Source organism: Astatotilapia calliptera, chromosome 3, assembly GCF_964374335.1.
Source record: "Astatotilapia calliptera chromosome 3, fAstCal68.1, whole genome shotgun sequence".
Taxonomy (NCBI): Eukaryota; Metazoa; Chordata; class Actinopteri; order Cichliformes; family Cichlidae; genus Astatotilapia; species Astatotilapia calliptera.
The window spans coordinates 42,544,704-42,557,086 of record NC_137424.1 but is presented as its reverse complement, the minus strand read 5'-3'; the positions used below and the strand labels follow the sequence as shown (position 1 = coordinate 42,557,086).

The window sequence follows — 12,383 nt, the reverse complement described above, 5'->3', positions numbered from 1 at the left end:
AAAATGTATGTTAGGCAGTAAATATCATACTGAATTGTCTGTTTTATGCTTCAGTAAGAAGAAATTTTTTTTTTTTTATTACACCCGTATTCCTTCAGGGGGGGAAGCCCAAACGTTTTGGGTGGGGTGACAGGAAAAACCCTGTTGACACATTACTGAAGACTGAATAATAATGCACAGCGTAACAGTGCAATATAGAGAACAAATGCACAAATACTGCTTTAATCCATTTTTAGGGTTTTCCCCCTCTGATACACAGCTCCCGCGTAAAGTCCTGATGTTTCTGGTTCACTGCCTCGTGATAGTCATCTGTCATCTTTTTTTTATGTCTTTTGCATCATTTTATACTCGTCTCCCCCGAAATCCTTCGAGACATATTTGGTATCTTTATAAAGCTCTTGTTCCCCGCTAGATTTTCATATAAAATTCTGCGGGTTTGAACAAAGCTTGGCTACACAGCACAAGTTTGGATCGATGGACCCAGTGTTGGGGACTTTTGTGTTGTTGCTTTTTTCTTTTTTCCATCTGATCATAGGATATTCAGTTTCACATGATTGCTGCCACATGTGGTGCATCTTTGTTATCTATTCAGTGGTTGTTTGGAGGCGCTCTGAAGTGAAAATCGGCATGCATAAAGAGCCGCTGTGAGTCAAAGCGCGATCGTGCCAAAGCATTTGTGTCTTGATGGGGAATGGTCTCTCCCCAACTCAGCCACAGTGGTCTGGAAGGGTTTGGTGAGCGCTGAAACGGTGTCAACCACAAGCCGAGGCTGTCGCACGACACTTAACAAACACTAGCATTACATTTTGTGGTCGTGCAGTAACTACGTGCCATTGTATTTAAATATTTGATCAAACTGCTTCCCTTTTTTATGAGCGTGACCCTGAATCTGAGGCTGGCTGATATCACGTTTCTTTTTTTTAATTTGGTGTTTTATTTCCTTTTGTCAGGAGCACAAGAACTGATTCCAAAGTGTTGACAACATGAGCTTCAAAATGAGTGACGGAGCCCAAAGATCTCATTAAGTATGGCACCGAATGCATGGTCTGAGTGGACCGTTATAGTCGTGCTGCTCTTATAAGGAGGTCAGCACATGCATAGATGATCTTTGTAAGCCCAAAGACAAGGATTTGTGTTTTGTTTTCTCTACTCATGACTCCGTATGAGATCAGTGAGAGATGATGTCACTTACATGGTCCTATACCTATTGTTTTCTGTTTGCAAGGTGCAACCAATCAGAAGAAAGCTGGTTTAGCAGGAGGGGGATGGCAGATAAAACTGCCTGGGTGTGCACCCAGACCATTATTAAAGATAAACATAGATTATTTTAAGTGTGACTTATATAAAGCTTCTCCATTAGTGAGTCCAAGATTTAAAAAAAACACAGCTGAAAATGGGGGTAAAGCATCATTTAAAGATGTTCTCTGATTTATTTAGGTGCTTGAAGCTAACACTGTTGGATGTTTTAAAGGTTATGCAAAACTGATAGGTTTAGTTTAATGTCAGATGCCATTAGAGAGGCTGTGTTCCTGTGTTATAGAAGTTTCTCATGTGTACTTTGCTCGAGGTGTCTGCCATATTGGACACGATGCGTCCTCTGGTCACCGATTGGTGGGGGAGTGGCTCCTGGAGGCTGCTGGCTGTCACTGGGTGAAATGACAAACTGGGCGAATGCACCAAAAATCTTGTTGTGACTGCGTTGGTCCCTCGCAGATCGCCACAGCAGCCTGTAGTTTACATGTAAGCATATGAAGTCACTGAGCGGTAGTATAAACTAAAAACCTGCAGAAATGTAAAGTCCATCCTCAGAGTAAAAGTTGTATCTTTTGAAATGTACTGACTACAGCAACAGGAGTAGTTGGAAACTACGGCCAACTGTGGCAGTCTGCTATCAGTCAACACAATCGCACGGAGATTTTCACCATCTGGTCTGTGAATACACTCTTCTTCCATCACTGGTGTTTGGCAGACGGTTGCAGAGCAGTCTCTAGGCAGACAAGCTAAGATCCCGCTGTTAGGGGGCCACATGATTGCCAAACTGAAACTGTTCATGTATTTTACTTGTCGCTCCAAATTGTATATCTTTATCTTTTTTTGGCTTGATCTAAATGTTTTTATTTAGGGTCTTTAGGACATGCATAAGATGCAAACCATCTTTTAGAAGCTTCCTCTAAGTCAGGGGTCCGGTGTCCCTGCAGGTTGTAGATCTCACCCTGGGTCAACACACCTGAATCACATGATTAGTTCATTACCAGGCCTCTGGAGAACTTCAAGACATGTTGAGAAGGTAATTTATCCATGTAAATCAGCTGTGATGGATCAAGGACACATCTAAAACCTGCAGGACACCTGCCCTCGTGGACTGGGATTGGGGACCCCTGCTCTAAGTGGTAACTGCCCTAATCCTGTGTGTGTGTGTGTGTGTGTGTGTGTGTGTGTGTGTGTGTGTGTGTGTGTGTGTGTGTGTGTGTGTGTGTGTGTGTGTGTGTGTGTGTGTGTGTGTGTGTGTGTGTGTCAGCCATCCTGCCTGTGGGAGCAGCAGGTCACAGGCCGTATCAGAGGTGTGACATGTGTCCTGCAGGGTCTGACATCAGCAGGCCTGGACTGTGTTTTCTCTCCATAATCAATCAGAGCTTTGAGCACAGGAGTCCCCCCTCCACTCCACCCGGCGGGATTAGAGTGTGTGTGTCACACCAGCGATTCACTTCCCAGAGAAGGGTTACGTCCTTTAATAACGTAATCACATTCTAAATGCATCCGTGGGGAGAAGTCCAACGTTTTAACGAAACCACTGTTTTCCACCGAGTCGAACTGGAGTCGTACGCACTCCCCCGTCCACCCCGGCTTGATATCATTTTCTCCATGTGGTGTTTAAGTGATGTCAGGCTGTGTGGAATTCCAGGATCGTACCTCTATTAGTCTCATTTATAGCTGCTGGCGATCAGCAATTTAGAAAAAAACAGATTTTTAGTGTTGCAGTGAGACTGAAATAATCAGAAAAATAATTGCCTCATCATGCTTTCTCCTCATCTTCTGTATCGCCCACTCCCCCGATTGCCCCTGTGTCCCGCACACACACTGAGGAGGGCCCTTGCTTATCATAACAAAGGGCATGTCTAAGCCGAGTGTGCGGCCTAGTATAACGTGCTAGAGTGAAAAGCCGTGTGTGTGCGTGTTTGAGTGGGAAGCCCTGTGAGGATCCCCTGGCGTGTCAGGTGTCACTGACATCTGTGCGTGTGTAGCGATCGGGTCAAAGTGTGTTGCTCTCCATGCGCATGACGTGCTTTAATTGTGCGTCTAAGCCCGATCTTTCACCTCCGCGCCTCTCAGTCGAGCAAGCTTTCGGCTCGCGCCTGTGAAGGGGGGGGTGAGGGTGTAGCGGGAGGTGAGAAGTTTTGGCAGAGTTGACAGAAGTAATCGGAGCTCGACCCTTGCAACATTTTTGACACGACATGAGGAATCTTTGGTGATGAGCTCAGCTCTGTTTTTGTTTTTTTGGCTCTGGTGTTTTCTTGCTCCCCCCTTAAACCTCGGATGGACCCAGGGAGAGCTCAGCTTCTCTGCAAGCATATTGTGGAGGCTCTGGCTTTTCAGAGGTCGCTGCAAGTGCATGTATGCACAAGGAGGGTGGCCTCCTCTTAAGTCTTCTGTGAAGTTGCACTCACGTCACTTCCTCTTTCAGATTAGAACATAGCTGGTTTAATTTATCTCTTCTTTTTTCTCTTCCTGCAGAGAAGCGATGAGGAATTACCTGAAGGAGCGAGGAGACCAAACTGTCATGATCCTACACGCAAAAGTTGCACAGAAATCCTATGGCAATGAGAAAAGGTGAGTTCAGCATGAAATGGGAGCTTCTTGTCTAATGTTTTTTTTCAGGTTTTGGGAATCCTTAAAAGATTTTGGTCTTGAATCTAAAGCAAATCTATTAATGCCGGTCAGTGTTTCACCCTCACAGTAACACATCACACAATTGATTCTTTAGCGGCCCCTGCTACATTTTATCCTGGAGTCTGCAGTTGTTTAGACGCGTAGGACTTTGTGGGGGAGGATTTTTGTTTTATTTGAATATTTTAGTGGTCTGCCTCCTTGAGAACGTCTCACTAAATAACTGATGATCGCTGGATAGCCCTTCACGTGACCAGAAATGCTCATTATTGTCATCACTGCCATTGTATGGATTTCACCATGGAGTGTATTTGCGATCATCCAGTCTCTCATTGGTTTCTGTTTTTAAGTTGTCAGCTCGGTGGTTTTGTTTGGTTTCAAAGAAGAAAATGACGACTGTAAATCGCTCTGATCAGCCCTTTTTAAAAGCTCATCAGTCTGCTGAATGTTTAACCCCTTCTTACAAACTTAAAATCATAAACAACACTCTGAGATTGTGCGACTCACCACACAAACAAACAGACTTTTCAAATTTCCAGCTTCACTGTCTGCAGACGCGTCTCAAAAAGATGTGAGAAAAATACGCTGGGCACAGCCACACACGCCTGTGGGTGAGATCTGGGTGGTCAGCAGTGTTGGCCAAGTTACTTAAAAATAGTAATTAGTGGATTAAGTTACTTAAAAACATGACACACAACCTGAATATGTTATAAAGCAATAGACCTTTCAGCCTGCTGCATGGTCGTACTCTCTCCCACACTCCATGTTATGCATTGTTGATCTGCACACTTCGATGTCGCACACTTGTATGTCATTGTCGTGAGACACTCTCACAAACAAAGTCATTGTTTAGTAATGCAGTTTGCTTACGGGAAAGTAACAGCAATCTTATTACCTTTTTTTTCAAAGTAATCCTTTACGCGATACTTGGAAAAAGTAATCAGATTACAGTTACTTTTAATACGTTACTGCCCATCTCTGGTAGCCAGCTGGCTAAATTTACTTCCTTAGTGATGCTGGCGGCTTCTCGTCTTCAGCCCGTGGCGATAATGCTGCTTAGATTGCGATCAGCCGACAGTTCTTGTAAACGCAGTTTATTTTTCCTCAGAAGTTTGATTATTTATAAACGTGCTACAAGCACTTATTTATCTGTTTGCATCACAATAATTCAAAGAACGGACACAGTTTAACATCTAGTTAAAAAAAGCAACAAAAAAAAAAGTTTTTAAATTTTAGTTTGTTTGTTTTTTTTGTTTTTTTTTTAAAGGAAATTTGGATATTTTTGTTTGTTTGACCCTTTAGCCGTCCCCACTGGTTGCAGACACCTGTGGCCCAGAGGCATTTATACTATCCTCTAATCTATATTCAACTATTGTGGCAAACACAGGTAGTGTACATTAGTCAAGAGGGGTCTGGCGAAAGCACATTCCTCAGCACGGTGCCTCTGTGCTGAGAGGCTGTGTTGACCCCTCTGACCTCTGATATCTGTGGAGGTCAAAAAAGGAAGCGAGAGGCGACCTTTTCCACGAGGCCACGTTAAAAACCACAGAGAGCCGGAAGAAGAAGGAGCTGCGACTGAGAGCTACGAGAATAAAAGAGGAAGAGGAGGAGGCGGCGTCTCGCAGCACCGTGAAGCCTTTCGGTGTGAGCTTTCACGGGCGAGCGCATGTGTGACAACCTAATGTTGTCATTTTCATGCCGTACCTGATGCTGCTGGTTAAACGCAGGGTGATAGCTCGCCATCGTAACACATGCTTTTTTTTTTCCTTTTTTGGATCTGTTCCTCTTAGCTCATCTTCCTCGGGCCCTTCCTGTAACTATGCACTCACCGCTTTTTTTATAGCGCTCCTCCACACCTCATGCTCATTTTGCAACTCTCCTGAGCCCCTCTATCCTCCCCACCACCACCACCACTCGGTTTCTTGGCCAAGGTGCAGCGCTGCTTGCGATCTCATCGGGGCCTATCTCTTGGTAAATCGGCTGTTGCGCGCCAACTCCCAGACACCTCTGAGAGTTGGAGCGCAACAGAAGACGGAGCGAGGGAGAGAGATAGGAAAAGAGGTTGAGACGAATTCTTCTGAGGACTTTTTAAGCCATCTCATCCAGTTAAAGTGACAGCGAAGAGAAACATTCAAACACATCTGTCACACATATTTAATGCTGCTCTTTTGTGCATTGAGGTTGAACTTTTTCAGGTGATAAGCAACTCCCAAAGGCCGTGTTCGGATGTAGCTGCAGGTATTTGTTTAAACATCCTCCTGGCCTGCAAAAGGCTGCGTTCATGTTTTGCGTCAGACCGCTTAATTCCTCCTTTTTTGTGCCTTAACAAGAGAGCGCCCCAGGAAAAACCCCCCAAAAGTGGACGCACTGAGAATGTTAATGTGCCGTCTCCCTCTTTCTAAGCTGCCTCTCTCGCTGTCTGAGCTTTTTATAGGAGGTGAAAGTAGACAAACACCCACAGAGACAGACACTGGTGTTGCGAAATAGGTCGCTTTCCAGTTCCACACTGACGCACATGAATTTATTTGAAGTGTGTGCTCGTTCTGTAATGAGTGGATTTCTCTTTTAACAAAGCTGAACTTGCGAGTTATTTCAAGGCAGTTCTTGTTTTCACAGTAGTAACGTGCGTTTGAAAGGAGAAGAGAAGTAAAATGAGGGACCTTTTTAAAAATGGGGGAAGGAAAGTTAGATTTCATTCAAAATGCTGCTTCTCGTTTCTTGACAGATCATTTAGGTTCTGGACCGATCACGGTAACATCTGCAGAATGAAGTGTGACAGCCTTTAGATGTTTTACTGTAGCTGTACACAACAGCTTGTTGACCCAAGTTGGACTCCAGCTGGAGCTTGGTGCAAGAGTGCCCTCTTCTGGTTCAAATTAGGAAGTGCACATTCAGGTCTTTTCTGTTCCTTCTCTTATTCCTCCTCTTCTCTCTTTTATTTCCCCATATTTACACCTATCATCTGCTTGTTAAGCCACTTAACATTGAGCTATGACTCCTTCCAGCCTAAAAACGCCCCCAAATCAAGGAACGAGCCAGAGTTAAAATTGAGGAAACTGGACAAGTTCAGGACAAAAGAAGCAACAGATCTAAAAACCACCTGCAGCAGATGAACAGTATCTGAAAGTCATGAGACTCAGAAATGGGGGGGGGGGATCCGGCATTGCCAGAAACAGGACCTGAGAGATGCATGTGGCTCTTCATTAAAGCCTCATCAGACATGGACTCAGTGGAAGTGTCTGTCAGATTTTGATCCACCGTGTAAAATCATCTGGAAAGCATCTGATTGGCAGCAGCTTCATTTTTCAGCATGACAGTGATCCCAAACACACTGCCAGTGCAGTAAAAGCATACATGGGTAGAAAAATGCAAAGTGAAGCACCTTCCGACATGGATTTGCTTCCCCTGAGCTCAACCTCAACATTATTGAAGCAGTGTGGGATCATCTGCACAGAGACGAGAGTAAAAGGCAGAAACATTTAAAGAAGAGCTTTGGTGCTTCAGGTTTTTTGGCAACTCTCAACAAATCTCTGTCTCAAAAAATCACCACAAAAACAAATTTATTTCATCACCTCTAAAGATTTAGATGCTGGCGTTTATAGCTGCACGTGTGTCGTGTGTTCCAGGTTCTTCTGCCCTCCTCCCTGTGTGTACCTGATGGGCAGCGGCTGGAAGAAAAAGAAGGACCAGATGGAGCGAGACGGCTGCTCCGACCAGGAGTCGCAGCCTTGCGCCTTCATCGGCATCGGCAACAGCGACCAAGAAATGCAACAGCTCAACTTAGAGGGAAAGGTACAACACGCACCCACCCACACACATACTGTCACTCTGTCACTTACCTTGGCACAGGAACATGGAGTTACTCAGCAGAAGCTGCCATAGCCGTGCGGTATAGCCTCCAGGCACCCTGCAGTACAGAAACAGGAAGTCTGTCACATGCCTCCAGCACATTTGGAGCTTGTTTTTCTCCTGTAGTGCTTAATATGTTTAATATGCATGAACAGAAATGAATCTGATTGTTTATGTCTTTCTTTTTCTGCCTCCTCATTCAGAATTATTGCACAGCCAAAACCTTGTACATATCCGACTCTGACAAGAGAAAGCACTTCATGTTGTCTGTCAAGATGTTCTACGGCAACAGCGCGGACATCGGCGTCTTCCTCAGCAAGAGGATCAAAGTCATCTCCAAGCCCTCCAAAAAGAAGCAGTCCCTCAAAAATGCTGACTGTGAGTCATTTGTGATAAGTTTAGAGGTTCGCTGTGAGTGTTTACCTTTTAGATTCACTCTTCATGTCAAATCAGTGTGTAGCTCAGTCTGCCAGAGCTGTAAATTTAAACCCTGACAACAGCCTTAAACATATTAACATGCGCTTAACATGATTTACTGCATAGCCAGCTAGAGCGTTTCACGGGTCTCTCTTCTGGTTGGCTCGAGCCGCAAAATCATTCAAGATATTCGGTACAGACCACGGCCCGGACGTGCCGGCCTCGTACCCTGACGTCTGTTTGTAAAGTGGCTCTCTCTGTGAGGCTCTCGGCACTTTTGCGGTTTATTTTATGGTTCGTTTTCAGGCCTGTCGGTGTTGTAAGTTACTGCCGATGTAAACTGTTGCTGCTTCACACTCAGGGCAGGATGCTTTTATTGTGAAGACTTGATTGGATTTACCACAGAGTCAGCAGAGCTTCATTAGCAGCTCAGGGAAAAGTACTTTGATTCTCACTGCAGCTGGAAAACATTGGATTGGTTGTATCTCTTCTAAGATTCGCTTACCCTGTAAAAGTATGGATCAGCTGGAGTGAAGATGCCTTTACTAACACGCGTGTGTAGGGGGGGTGTTTAGACGAAGTAAGAGCGTAAATGAAACCACAATCCAACCAGAGTCCAAGCAGAAAGACTGCTTTGATACAAAAGACTAGAAGTGAAGGCAAGAACAGAGGTTAAAACCTTGGATGAACGTTAAACAGGAGGAGGCGGCACGTAGAAGACATAGTATTTAAGCACCAATGGGTGTCTCCCCAATTGCTGCACCAAAACATTTAACAGTGAATAAGGTTTGATTTCTTTTCTTCTTTAGGGAGCCAATAAGAAGGCGCATGTGGGGGTTTTCTTACAGCCATTGTGAGGATATTGAGAAAAAGCTTAAAACCTTGATCAAAGCCTAAATTAAACTGCTAATTTGCATTGTTTCCATCTTGCACTGAATATTCTGAAATGTAAATGATATTTGAATTTGTCTTTAACTTCATTTTTCTACTTGTTTTATTCTTGCATATTTTATAGCCTTAGTTTGTTCATTACTTTTTAAAATATGCTCAGAATTTTATGATTTAATGTAATTTTTTTAAAAACAAGGTGTTTTGAGCTAACCGGTTAGTCGATCAATACTATTTCTAACCACCAGAGGGCAGTGTAGTGAAAATGGAGTGTCCAGTAACCCAGTTATGTCACATGTGGCACACCTGTGCTACACACAGGACACGTCCTGCCAGCTGGCAGACGTCTTATCTCTCTGTTATCGCGCCGACCTGAAAGCAACTTGTTTTTGGTGCGTTATGTAACCGGCCGTGTCTCCACGCTTTCGTCTCCGCCCACAGTGTGCATTGCATCGGGGACCAAGGTGGCACTGTTCAACCGACTGCGCTCCCAAACAGTCAGCACGCGGTATCTACACGTGGAGGGTGGCAACTTTCACGCCAGCTCCCAACAGTGGGGCGCTTTCTACATCCACCTGTGTGAGTCTCCATCAGGTTTCATATCTGTTACACAAGCTTCTGATCATTGATGAGAACAGCGATGCAGTTTGACAGCCTTGTCTACATGTCACCCTCTCACTGTTCATTGTAGTCGTAGCTTTGTTCTTTGTTGTAGTAATTACACACGTGATTCATCGCAGACAAAGAACGTGACGGGCTGATTGATAGATTGAATGTTGGCTTTAGTGTATAAACCAAAGCGTGTGCGTGTGCGTGTGGGCAGCTGGTTGCAGCATTGACTGCCTGTTCCTGTGCTTGGTGTTTGCAGTGGACGATGAGGAGTCAGAAGGAGAGGAGTTCACTGTGAGAGACGGTTATATCCACTACGGCCAGACGGTCAAGCTGGTCTGCTCCGTCACCGGCATGGCCCTGCCCAGACTGGTAACAATCACTGTTTCACAACAATGACACAATATGAAACTGTAATGCAAGGATGGACGAATCCAGCCTTTCCCGGTTAACATACTTAAGGTATTGAGTCAGATGAACGTGAACTGGACCAACCAACTAGTCTAAGACTAAGAGAAACACGTTGATATCGAATAAATGTGAGAGCTGTTTAATAGACCATATCAAAAACTGTCCAAACAACAGTATTTGAAACCATTAATCACATTCTTCAGTGATGAGTCATGCAACACTGCGGCACGTCGCATCGTGCATATTGAAGATGGCACGTTATGCTCCAAACACACTTAGAATAAACTGGCTACTACAAAAGATGTTCAATTATTATTAAAATATGACAAATTAAGGGTCACCTCTGTGTTTTAATCTGGACCTCGAGACAGGAGCATTTGTTCAGCAGATTTCCCTGCTCTAGAGGGACCTTAAAAGCTACTAATGAAATCTTAAAACTGACTGACAGCCAATACGTGGTATCACTAGCACGTGCCAACTAATGACCGTGCTGCAGCGTTTTGGACCAGCTGCTGTTGGCTAAAGCGGTGACAGACTGACGTCCAAATACAGAGCGTTACTTTGATCGAATCGAGATGAAATCGAGGCATGGATAGCTCAGTCTCAAAGTCTCTGAACCAGAGGAAAAGCTTCCCCTTTGCAGGTGACTGGAGATGAAAGAAGCTCGTTCCAACAACATCATTAATTTGTTTATCAAAAGTTAGATTGATGTCAAAGATCACTCCCGAGAGTTTTATAACTCCTTAAAAGGGCCGCGGTCATAGAGGTTAGCGGCACCAAACGCAGTGACCCCTCTTTTCCGTTTAAGTTAATAAAATTTAAACCTACCTTTGTGACATATCCATGGTAAAACTTGGCAAATGCTGACCGTGAAATAGCAGAAAGCCTTTTTAATACTGAGTTTTTCTGAAAGCAGCAGCCTGATGTTTGTACCGTATTACTCATGTTTTGACTGAACTTCTCATGACATTGTTTTCTTTTCTTCTGTCTTTTCTGCTTGTGTGTCCTGTCCCCCTCCTCCTTAATCTCCCTGCTCATGCAGTCCTGCATTTCATTCCCCCTTGCTTCCAGATCACTGTCATTTTTTCCTTAATTCAGTTTCTTTCTGGTTTTTTGCACTTAATTTTCTCCAACGCTCACCCTGCCCGATTCCTTTTTCCCATCGTGCAGTCGGCTAATCTGTTCCCCTCTCATGTCCTTTCAGATCATCCGGAAGGTGGACAAGCAGACGGCGCTGCTGGACGCCGATGACCCCGTCTCCCAGCTCCACAAGTGTGCCTTCTACCTGAAGGACACAGAGCGCATGTACCTGTGCCTTTCCCAAGAAAGGATCATCCAGTTTCAAGTCAGTGTCACTCTTATATCTCTACGCATCATTTCAGGGTCGCGGTCGTGTCACCCTCAGATTAAGTCAATCATACTATTCACCGATGACTGAGGATGATTGCTGTAGCGTTCTGAAAAAGGCTCCAGGCAGCCTGACTTGACATTGAATTTGAGTTCATTTCTTCTTCTGTGCCTGGCTTATTTTCCTGTGGGTAGATGTTTTGGTCAAGTTGTCTTGGGTCTCCCCCCCCCCCAGGCCACTCCATGCCCAAAGGAACCAAACAAGGAGATGATCAACGACGGCGCCTCCTGGACAATCATCAGCACAGACAAGGCCGAATACACCTTCTACGAGGGCATGGGCCCCGTCCACTCGCCTGTCACCCCGGTGCCTGTGGTGGAGAGCTTACAGGTATACAAAAGAGACAGTTTAGATTTTTTTAAATTCCCCCCTTTAACAGGACATTTCACCTGCACTACATCCCAGGTTTGTTTATCTTGTTTGTCTGCAGCTAAACGGCGGCGGGGATGTCGCCATGCTGGAGCTGACGGGACAGAACTTCACTCCAAATCTGCGGGTCTGGTTCGGAGACGTTGAGGCTGAGACCATGTACAGGTGGGGCTTTGTTGGGATTCACTGGGATGTGCTTTGTGTCTCAGCTTTCTGCTGCTTTTTGAACATGTTCTAGGTTACCAGGTTAAGTGAAGGGGGGAAAAGAAACCACCGTGGCTAGCTTTTTTCTTTTTTATCCCAAGATTGTTGTCCATTATGAGTAATCTGAAGAGGTAATATGCACTGTAGTTACTGATAGTTTTGGTTTGCTAATTTCCACCTTTATTTATGGACTTCACTAGAGTTGCTTTGCATGATTCAAAGTTTGAAATAATCCTCACCTGTTCTTTTCCTGACCTTGGTGCAGCCGCTCATTGTAAAACAAGCCACTGTCCTTCCCTTTAAGCCAGTTGTCTTTTGATTGGCTGCCCCCTGTAAACCACAG

The 12,383-nt window shown here is 44.7% G+C and overlaps 1 protein-coding gene across 1 annotated transcript in view; it reads left to right on the top strand.

The window, feature by feature from the left end:
- rbpjb (recombination signal binding protein for immunoglobulin kappa J region b) overlaps positions 1 to 12,383 on the top strand; it is a 52,826-nt gene that overhangs the window by 34,831 nt on the left and 5,612 nt on the right. Inside the window, exons 3-10 of the mRNA XM_026162163.2 lie at positions 3,733 to 3,828; positions 7,512 to 7,677; positions 7,938 to 8,112; positions 9,481 to 9,618; positions 9,908 to 10,020; positions 11,264 to 11,404; positions 11,642 to 11,797; positions 11,898 to 12,001. Of these exons, the coding sequence (XP_026017948.1) occupies positions 3,733 to 3,828; positions 7,512 to 7,677; positions 7,938 to 8,112; positions 9,481 to 9,618; positions 9,908 to 10,020; positions 11,264 to 11,404; positions 11,642 to 11,797; positions 11,898 to 12,001 (1,089 nt within the window). The remainder of the gene's footprint in view (positions 1 to 3,732; positions 3,829 to 7,511; positions 7,678 to 7,937; positions 8,113 to 9,480; positions 9,619 to 9,907; positions 10,021 to 11,263; positions 11,405 to 11,641; positions 11,798 to 11,897; positions 12,002 to 12,383) is intronic.